General features: G+C 39.6%; 1 protein-coding gene and 1 non-coding gene across 2 annotated transcripts; one reads left to right on the top strand and one right to left on the bottom strand.

The window, feature by feature from the left end:
• Positions 1 to 3905: 3905 nt before the first annotated feature.
• On the bottom strand, positions 3906 to 4736 carry LOC128187937 (uncharacterized). Its single transcript, XM_052858644.1, has 2 exons — positions 4376 to 4736; positions 3906 to 4171 (listed from the first exon to the last, which is right to left on the bottom strand). The coding sequence occupies exons 1-2, from the start codon at positions 4734 to 4736 to the stop codon at positions 3906 to 3908; spliced, it is 627 nt and encodes a 208-aa protein (XP_052714604.1).
• A 1965-nt stretch (positions 4737 to 6701) lies between these two features.
• Trnaf-gaa (transfer RNA phenylalanine (anticodon GAA)) lies at positions 6702 to 6774 on the top strand. Its single transcript has one exon. It is a non-coding gene; the product is annotated as a tRNA-Phe (tRNA).
• The last annotated feature ends 4292 nt before the right edge of the window (positions 6775 to 11066 follow it).

The following is an 11066-nucleotide window of genomic DNA, read 5'->3' as shown; positions in this document are numbered from 1 at the left end:
CAGGTAAACCTGGAAATTGTTGGCATTTGCACTTCTACCTGTAGATAAATAAATACCGGGTACATGTATATTAGAAGCCAGATATGGCAGAAATATGACAATCATAAGCAATAGTAATGCATTTGCATGCATACCTGGAATGAAGTGTTGCATATGTAGATGAAATGACTCCAGGGAGGTTGACCCTCGGGCACAGCGAAACACCGGCTGTGAAATTCCACCCTTCTTCAGAGATCCGGTTTGGGTGTAAAGCTGCACTCCCTCCGGATCCTGGAGACAGACAACGTGGTTCTTCTGAATTCTCCAGATCTCCCAGATCCGCTCATGGTGAAACAATGGTACCCCCATCGTATCTCGACCACGTTCACCATCAAACATCTCAAGGAGCATCTGGATCATGGAGATGGTTTCCTCTGCTCCCCTGGTGGTTCGGCGGCAGTGAAGAGCCATTTCCTTCCTTGACAGTCTGTCTATTACATCCTGCTCAGTTGGCTCAGGGATCTTGTTGTTGACCATTTCTGAGCGCTTGGCTGCTTTAAGTAGAGTCAAATCATCCCTATCCCATTTGAAAATGGCATGAGACAACTGACTCATGAATGTACCGTACAGACGATGTGTGTCAGTCGTCACTCCAACAGCCAAGCGTCTCATAAAATGCAAGATGTCAAGTCGGACTGCAAGGTCAGGCCAGGCGTCGCGAAAGATGTCTATGAGCTGGGAGGCTCCACAGCAGTGGCTGTCCACATACAGAAGAACCGGAGGAGGCATCTCTGCATCTCGGTATCTTTGGACAATACCCGCAGCCATGGATTCTAGCCCAACGCCTTCACCTGCTGTCATGACGCTCTGCAGGACCTGGCCAATCTCATTACTGATGTTAGCTGCCCATGAGACAGTCCTTGCAGCCTGACCAGCCAACTTCTTTGTCACCTGTAATATTTAATAAAATCACATAGTATCTATATTTAAAGAAAATGCTCTTATTCAACAATATATTCATAAAGATACAGAAATAATGATAGCCATTGAGAAACATAAATTATTTTTACTTTTTTGGTGGAGTCCATCTTTAGAATTTTGCCAAAAGTGGAGGTGATGGCAGCTTTCAGTTCATCAATGTGGCCGGTCACCTCCTGACAGTAGACAACAATGAACCACTGATATGTTGGCACAGCGAGTTGTTTTGGTGGTTCCTCAACCGTGCTGGGGGACAGGAGTCTGGACTTGGCAGCTACAGAAAACAACTTGCACTCTTGCAAATATTGCACCATCTTTGATGCCCAGACTGAGTTGTGAAGCTCGCTTATTTGCTTCTGTAGCTGTGTTGGACTATTTCCTTTAAAAAAAAAAATTAAAGAACCAAACAAATAATTCATGAGCATGAGTATGATCTAAATCATGTTTTTCCTGTTAAATTTTGTACAATAAAAGTCTCACCTAAACCACGTTGGTGCATCATGAACATCACCCTGGCATCACATGCTGTCTTGTACAGCATATGGATAGGAAATTTACATCTAGTGGAAGGATCTAACTGATCTAAGATACATTGGTTCCAGCTAATCTGGTTCTTTTTGCAACTCGAACAATGTAAATACTCTCCGGCTAGAATGTAAAACCCATCGATGTCCAGAACAAGGCGGGTGTTTCTGTACGGTCCTTGTTTCGTCAGCTCCGTTTTCGTGCAGATGGGACACTTCAGTTGGATTTTAAACATCCGAAGAGGCATCCACAAGAAAAGGCGGTGACCAAAGTACCTCTCTGGCTTAGGCCTCTGGTTTGGAATGAGCTGGGCCTGGGGGGGATCGTACCACAGGCGGTCTATTTTCCTGTCATCCAGCTCAGGCTTACCCTTGGCATTGAAAGAGAACAGAGCCTTAGATATCCAAGGAATGTCCTCTGGAGGCAGACATGATTTCCAGCTCTCTATGATAGGATACTCTGTACAAAAGGATAAATAATGCAAATGAAAAAAAGGCAACTCATCCTGTCACATGCAATATCATCTTAAAAATTTCATTAATTCTCTTTCAAGTTAAAAAAATTACCATGTCTAACTGGCTGAAGGTTCAGAGTCTGCATTTGTGGTGTAGCTGTCACTGATGAAGTCGCTGATGAAGCTGGTGGTAGCCTTGTTGACGTAGCCGTTGGTGGCAGTGTCACTGTGGTAGCTGATGGTGGCAGTGTCACTGATTGAGTAGGAGTTGGAGGCGATACCGACGGACTCACTGGTGGAGGCGATACTGACGGACTCACTGGTGGAGGCGATACTGACGGACTCAATGACGGAGGCAACACTGACGGACTAACTGAAGGAGGCAACACTGACGGACTCACTGATGGAAGCAACTCTGACGGAGTCACTGGTGGAGGCAACACTGACGGACTCACTGATGGAAGCAACTCTGACGGAGTCACTTGTGGAGGCAACACTGACGGACTCACTGATGGAAGCAACTCTGACGGAGTCACTGGTGGAGGCGACATTGACGGAGTCTCTAGAAGAGGCGACACTGACGGAGGCAACACCGACGGAGGCAACATTGACGGACTAACTGACGGAGGCAACTCTGACGGACTAACTGACGGAGGCAACACTGACGGACTAACTGACGGAGGCAACACTGACGGACTAACTGACGGAGGCAACACTGACAGACTCACTGATGGAGATGACAATGATAATCCAGAACTCACTGAGATCTCTGAAGTTTCCACAACTACAACTGCAACAGGATGCAATATCAAATAAAATGTTTGAAGATCATATTATATAGTATTAAATAAAAGAGTTAGCTTTATTTTCAGTTTTGTAGTGTATTTACCATTTTTTGTTGGTTTACTTGGCTTGGCTGATCTTTGTCGACTCGGAGCCAAGGTGTCCTTTGCCGTCAGAAGATGGGGGCGGGTCTTCTGAGGGCTTTTGACAGTGCGAAGATCTGAAAGGAAAACAAGAAGTGTAAATATATGAGCTTAATATCTAAAACAAAATATGCGATCGGAGAGAAATATCAGCTTCGCTTACTGACCTTTCTGTCGAGGAGGCACTAATGAAAGAGGATTGGTAAAGCTTGGCGAGCTTGTCGATGCAGAGGATTCTACAATGCATTACATTGCAATCAATCACAAGTATTATTTCCAATTAATCAACTATACCAAATTTTATTCACCGAAAAAAGTCAAAAATTTCTTGTAATACCTTTGGTTGATATACACGTTTATAGGTCAGAGGAGGCTTTAGTATATTGTGTGATCAGAAAGGAAGACTTGATGGTGCATAGCATATAGGGCACATGAATATGTATTATTGATATTGAACGAAAGGTGAAATGATTGGTGTAGTATTACACATTACACTATTAGTGTTAAAATTGATATCATCATAAACAATATGATGAACAGAGTTAGGAATGTAAGCTACAAAACCAGCCTAAAAATGATTTTGATGATCAATATGATATGAAACACAGAAGCAGAAACCACAGAGAACAAAAGCCACACTACATTAAACAAAAGCTATATGTAAATATGTACATGTATGATATTTTAATACTCCACACCACACCACTGACTAATTACACTTACCATAAAATGCTGAAGTCTATATAGAGCTAATACAGAAGTTTAACACAATATTATATAATTTACTATTTATATCAAACTAAACGAGGACACAATATCAGTTACTTTTTAACACAATATTATATAATTTACTATTTATATCAAACTAAACGAGGACACAATATCAGTTACTTTTTGATTCATATATAGATATTGATAAGAAATTATGCTTTATGAAAAATCAGTAAATTCACTTAAATTTAAAATCTTTATTTTTATATACTTTAAACAAGTGTTTATAGATAGACTTATTTGACGAAAAAGACTTAAGAATTGATTAAAAATTAAAAATTACCTTTCAACAGATTGCTTTCTATTTTTTCTACTTCTCCTAATAACGCAGTATCTGAAAAATCATCCACAGACATCTTCCTCGGACTCGGTATCTTTGGTTTAACAACCGGACGAGATCTGGCAGCTTGCTCACGCTGTACTTTCCTCGCCTCCGCAGCAGGAAGATGTGAAAATAAGAACTCTGGTGTTAACGGAGGCTTTTTCTTTTCCTCTTCTTTCAGTCGCTGCTGCTTTTTCAATTCGACAACTTCTCGACCTAGGATATTATATCAATTTTAGACAAAGTAACCTCTTAATTATCAAGTAACATTAAGTTTAATGAATTTTTAATTTTATTATTCAAATATTGAGAAGAATGTTAACTTCTATATTTATCATTTGTTATTAGTATATCATGTATATATATGTTACCGACTTTTTGTTTAATTTATAAAATATGAATATATAAGCCATTACTTACCTTCAGGGAAAGAGAGTAGGTAATCCTTAAACGCATGCTTGTTCTGAGACAAGGGAGCCTGAGTGATCGTCTCTCTCCTCATTGCATCTACAAGCCAGCCCGCATAACCGAGGCAGTTTTCCACCATCCATAAAAATGTCTGGCCCCGATATTTCCCAAATTGGATGGGGAATTGTCCATGAAGAATTTGGACATTCTTCGGATCACCATTTTTGGATTTTACAGCCCTAACTGCCTTGGCTTTGACTTGTGACGGCGGCTCACATAATCCCGGCATAGATTTGACCAGGCCTTTCTCTGCCTCTTCCCTCCTGTACAACAGGAGGTCCCCATTTCTTGTTCGCCGGAAATGAGGCAACATGCTGTAAATTTGGTGGATGATCAAACAAAATTGGATGAAAGTTGAAGCTATCAGAAGTCTTGCTGCATGAATATGTGAATCTCCACAATGTTGTTCTTACAATATTTACATTGTTTTATTTATAAAGTTGTAATTAAGAGTATTTAATTACAGGTCCATATGCATATATTCGAATACTGTATGAAAAATTGTGCCCCACTCTTAATTAATATAATATAGATAATTTTGATACTCATATCACCTGTTACAAAGGTGTGTAAAACAGTTGGATATTTACATGAATTAATTACAGATGCAATAATGTAAATTCAAAATATTTCCAAAGCACATGGTACTGATTATAAACACGGTCTTATCTACCTATGTTCGTCTCTTATTTATACACCACGGAGAGGTGAAAAGTCATAAATGAACGTTGCTGAAACAGGTGTATGAGGATAAGGGGGGGGGGGAGGTCATGTTGTTGATAAATACCGGCTAAAACCCATTAAGATAAGCGTGAAAGCCTGATAAGATAATAACACTATGTTACACACATTCATTCATAGATGTCAACAATTAATTATGTGCAGTTAATTGCTAGAAAAAGCGATTGAACTAAATAGGTCATGTCGTACATCGAAGCGGAGAAAAGGGGGGATGTAATAAATTGTCTACTTACATGTTTTTCTTCCTTTGTCAGTCCAAAAAATCACTTCAACGGAATCTAATCCACTAAAAGCTATACAATCTAGGCGATTACTAACTTTAATACCACTAATTTCATACAAAATTTTCACAAAAACACTATATTGACAACCGGTAAATATCACATCCAATATGGCGGAATAATCAGGGGCAGATAACTCCAATATTTACTCTTCTCAGCAGCATCATCTCATTGGCCAATTTATGGTAGATTTGTGGTAGATTTGCAGTGGAACTGAGGTTACTGATTGGCTGGCTTAGACTGAAGAATGAAACACTCGGAGTTCAATCCCGGGTTCCGGCACGGAACACTCCGGCGGCTGATACATTTTTATCCTTTTGAATAATAGATGACCTCTTGGACTAAAAATTTGAGACCAAAATAAAAGATTGACATGGATGCTGTAAGTTATCATTGAGAATCTGAAGGAGAATCCAGATGGTAAGCTCAACCATCGATTCAGATTTGGAAGCTTCAAATGTAGATCAGTTCTCAGCGACATGACGATGCCAATATTGTTACTGAATAAATCGGCTGTGGCAAAGCTGTAATTGTAAGTAACTTTACAGTATGCCTTCAAATAGCTTGATGGCTCCAGCGTTGACTGAAATAGTAATAGACTGACGATCGTAAAACCTTAACTCCAAGCAAATAAACTTCTTCAAGATATTTTATCGTTTTAATTAAATAAATGCAAAAGCCTATGAAAATTGCAGATACATGTACAGTTCTGAAAGACAGTTCTGTCATATCTTGACATAAAACACGATCTGATGAAAAACACGCAAATGAAATGTCAAAATGGACCCTTTTGCAGTTTGCTTGCATCGTTCATTAGGGTTACCAAAATGTGTTCCGTTTTGATTATCTAAAATAAAAATCCACAAGAACTTCTGGTGGCTCGGGATGGCATTCTAGTTGTATTGTATGCCCGCTCTTGCTTTCAAAGGATCCAAATGGACTGTTACGCAGTTTGCTTTCTTTGCACATTTGCCTTATTTTTAATATGTTCCGTTTTCTTGATTTAGACGAAAGTGTCAACCTCAAGATTTCTCATTACATTTCAAAATGTTGAGAGTGTTTGACATGTTTTTCTTGTTTTTGTTCAAGTATAACGACACAAGGCAACTGTCTGGAAGCATAAACATTATGATGGAAATACAGTCAATCATCGATCCAAATTATTGGTGAAACAATATCAGGTTATAGAATACATTTCTTGATCATTTGAAGTATTGGTTTTTACCTGTTTTGATCCCGTTTCCAGGTGAGTATCAGCCGGAATAGCTCAGTTGGAAGAGCGTTAGACTGAAGATCTAAAGGCCCCCGGTTCAATCCCGGGTTCCGGCACGGAACATTCCGGCGGCTGATACGTTTTTATCCTTTTGAATAATTGATGACCTCTTGGACATAAAATATGAGACCAAAATAAAAGATTGACATGGATGCTGTAAATTTTCATTGAGAATCTGAAGGAGAATCCAAATGGTAAGCTCAACCATCGATTCAGATTTGGAGGCCTCAAATGTTGATCAGTTCTCAGCGACATGACGATGCCAATATTGTTACTGAATAAATCGGCTGTGGCAAAGCTGTAAATGTAAGTAACTTTACAGTATGCCTTCAAATAGCTTGATGGCTCCAGCGTTGACTGAAATAGTAATAGACTGACGATCGTAAAACCTTAACTCCAAGCAAATAAACTTCTTCAATATATTTTATCGTTTTAATTAAATAAATGCAAAAGCCTATGAAAATTGCAGATACATGTACAGTTCTGAAAGACAGTTCTGTCATATCTTGACATAAAACACGATCTGATGAAAAACACGGAAATGAAATGTCAAAATGGACCCTTTTGCAGTTTGCTTGCATCGTTCATTAGGGTTACCAAAATGTGTTCCGTTTTGATTATCTAAAATAAAAATCCACAAGAACTTCTGGTGGCTCGGGATGGCATTCTAGATGTATTGTATGCCCGCTCTTGCTTTCAAAGGATCCAAATGGACTGTTACGCAGTTTGCTTTCTTTGCACATTTGCCTTATTTTTAATATGTTCCGTTTTCTTGATCTAGACGAAAGTGTCAACCTCAAGTTTTCTCATTACATTTCAAAATGTTGAGAGTGTTTGACATGTTTTTGCTCAAGTATAACGACACAAGGCAACTGTCTGGAAGCATAAACATTATGATGGAAATACAGTCAATCATCGATCCAGATTATTGGTGAAACAATATCAGGTTATAGAATACATTTCTTGATCATTTGAAGTATTGGTTTTTCACCTGTTTTGATCCCGTTTCCAGGTGAGTATCAGCCGGAATAGCTCAGTTGGGAGAGCGTTAGACTGAAGATCTAAAGGCCCCCGGTTCAAAAGGTGGGGGCTGTTCTTCAGTCTCTGAATCTACCAGAAATTAACAGCGATTCAGTTTTCAACTGATTTTTATTTAAAGAATTGGCCACTAATTAAAGCATAATTTTGAAATATTAAACTTACATATAAGTATTTATAATTATTATTTGTTATTGCCACATGTTATCACTTAAATTATCTAAAAAAAAATATAAATTTTTGATAATAAATATAAATGTTTAAATGAATTATTTCACTTTTGTCACTATTATATACCCACCAGGGTTCGAACCTGGATCTCTTGTCAAAAAGACAAGTATGCTTCTATTGCATCATGGGAATTTTAAGTGACAGAAAGCAAAGTAAGTTTTCAAAGTCCTAATTAGTCCTAATTAAAGATACTAAAAAACTTTCCCTCTGCTTTATGAGACATACAGTATTCTTACTATATGTCTCTAAGGGCTTGGGACCTTCTAGTTAAGCAGTTAGCTAAACTAGGCAGCATTAAAAGTTTTTTTTACAATGTTTTTTGGGTTTTTGTGGTTTTTTTGTTTTTTTTTTCAAATTTTGGTTTCAGTGAAGACTCTCACTTGTCACCTGAAGAGAGATCTTCTTTTGCCGTCTTCTCAACAGGCATGCAGGTCTTGTCTGCCTTCGCTTTCCTCTTGCCATATCCTTTTCCTCTCAACTCCGCCTTCCAAGCATCACAGGATATTGCAGTCTTTAAGGGACAGTAAATGTTTCCGAAGTACTGCTGATGGCCTCCTCCTGACCTGTCCTCTCCACATTTACCACAAGAAGTGACAAGGGCCTTCCTAACATAGGGTCTTTTGAAGTTCCCTTCCTCCACTGACTGCTGTTTCTTCTTGTGGTAGTGCTTGGTAGAGTATGGTACATGTATTATGGGAACCTGAGATGGCACTGGGGCTATTTTCACTGGAGGAATGTTGGTAATTGCCACGGGTTGGTCAATCACTGGTTGCTCAGGAAAAATCCTCCGTCTTCCTTTGGTGCTTTGTCCAACCGTGGATAGATTCACCATGAATCCATGGGGGTCTGCCGTTCCAGTCTCGAAGGCCTTTGGTTTTAGGATTGGAAGGGGCAGTGGCTGGGCCGCAACAGACGGGGCTCCTTGTAGTTTTAGACCCTGCTCCAGTGTTTCCTTCTCCCCTCTTTTCCCTCTTGCACTATACCTGCATTTCAAAAAGGGAAAATTTATTTCTTGCATAGCTGATACTTTGAATGATTGCAAATAAACTTTTTAACTAGATATAAAAATGGCATACCATGCTGTCAGAGTGCGCTGGTTAACATCTGGCAGTTGAAGATTGGTCTCTGCCAATATTTTGCCGTTGCTGAATATCATCTCACGCACTCTGTTGTAGGCGTCCACAACCGCTTTCCACCTTGGTTGGCGTCTTCCATCTTTGGAAGTTGAGGACGGAAAAGCCATACAGAGCCGTGAGATGAAGGCCTCCTGATACCTGTTTGTGTCTGGCCAGGCTGCAGGACCGAGATGTGGGGCCAATGCACACCTGTTTTAAGAAAGGAGATTTGATCAAAATATGATTATATTAGATTATTTCATTATTGCAAGTATAAAAATCAAAATAAAGAATAAACACATAAATAATTACCGCTTCACACTTTGCACTCCAGGTACAAGGTCCACTCTGGTTGACTTTGGGGCTTTAAATCTCCCTTTGATCAATTGCTGCTTAAAGTTGTCTCTAAACTTAGATGGCGCTTGGTCAAAGGGAGCAAGACTGTCCCACAACCTGATCAATCTGTCAGCATCAGCATTTGAGATGACTGGTGGCTCTTTGCTCCTTAAGTGGTAAAGGCAATCTGCCAGCGCAGCCACATGCTGATAGCCTCCAACATTGTCAGGTCCGACCGCCTCCTATTTATAAGAATGTGATTATAGTACATGTACATATCATTTTAGAGGACTGGATGGTTAGACCAATTTTAGACTATATTGATCTCTTTGAAAAGAAGGGATCTGTTTAGAGATAAAAGAAAATGTTTATTCTTCTTTAAAGCTTAATAAAAGAACTTTATTTTTATCAAATAATAGTTTATTGCTAAAAATATTAAATCTAAAATTTAAGGTGTATCTTGACCACAGAGGCTCCTTAATGTTTATTCTGAATTAATACAGCAAGAAGACTGAAGCAAGAAACTTACATCTTGTGTAGATGTGCCGGTCTCTGGTGTGGAAGCAGTCTTTGATGGAGAGGACTGTTGAGCTGAAATTTTAACAAATCCATTAGATGAAGTTTAGAATGATATGTTAATTCCAACACACAATGAGTTCAATGGGATTAATTTATTAAAATTGCTAGTAAATATACCTGTAGTTAACGATGAGCTGCCTTGCTGTGTGGGCAGAAACGAATTAACTACATTTACTGTCAGGTCTTCAACTTCCTCATCCTCAAACCCCTCATCAGTCGTAGGACTCTCTCTCCCCTCAGCTGCCTCATTCACTTCCTCTTCCTCTTCTTCTCCAATCTTCTCTGCGGCTGCCAGACGACCATCTAAGGATTTTCCTGTTTGCTTATACAGGTACTCGATGCCAATAGCTTCACCTGAAAAATAAAAAGGTTCAGTTAATGTTATGCTAGAAGAGTCCAATCATATTTACCAGTAATGATGACCAGATCTTATATTTATACCTGTATATTTCCGGGGATCCTTGTAATTAAGAAATATCTTCTTCCCTAGCATTTCTTCCCCCAGGCGGTTGACATTGTGCTTCAAGGAGGCTGAATAGCACACTGGATCTGAAGCAGTGTCAATGGCAGCTGCCAACCTGTCTTCATTCCATCTGTACACCCCTTCCAGCAGGTAAACCTGGAAATTGTTGGCATTTGCACTTCTACCTGTAGATAAATAAATACCGGGTACATGTATATTAGAAGCCAGATATGGCAGAAATATGACAATCATAAGCAATAGTAATGCATTTGCATGCATACCTGGAATGAAGTGTTGCATATGTAGATGAAATGACTCCAGGGAGGTTGATCCTCGGGCACAGCGAAACATCGGCAGTGAAATTCCACCCTTCTTCAGAGATCCGGTTTGGGTGTAAAGCTGCACTCCCTCCGGATCCTGGAGACAGACAACGTGGTTCTTCTGAATTCTCCAGATCTCCCAGATCCGCTCATGGTGAAATAATGGTACCCCCATCGTATCTCGACCACGTTCACCATCAAACATCTCAAGGAGCATCTGGATCATGGAGATGGTTTCCTCTGCTCCCCTGGTGGTCCGGCGGCAG

This window comes from Crassostrea angulata, chromosome 6, assembly GCF_025612915.1.
Source record: "Crassostrea angulata isolate pt1a10 chromosome 6, ASM2561291v2, whole genome shotgun sequence".
In the NCBI taxonomy this organism is placed as follows: domain Eukaryota; kingdom Metazoa; phylum Mollusca; class Bivalvia; order Ostreida; family Ostreidae; genus Magallana; species Magallana angulata.
The sequence above is the reverse complement of the archived record's forward strand: the minus strand, read 5'-3'. Positions and strand labels throughout refer to the sequence as shown.

Coding starts and splice junctions, on each gene's coding strand:
- LOC128187937 (XM_052858644.1), bottom strand. CDS start 4,736: ATGTTGCCTCATTTCCGGCGAACAAGAAATGGGGACCTCCTGTTGTAC. Junction 4,172..4,375: donor CCTACTCTCTTTCCCTGAAG/GTAAGTAATGGC, acceptor ATAATATCCTAG/GTCGAGAAGTTGTCGAATTG.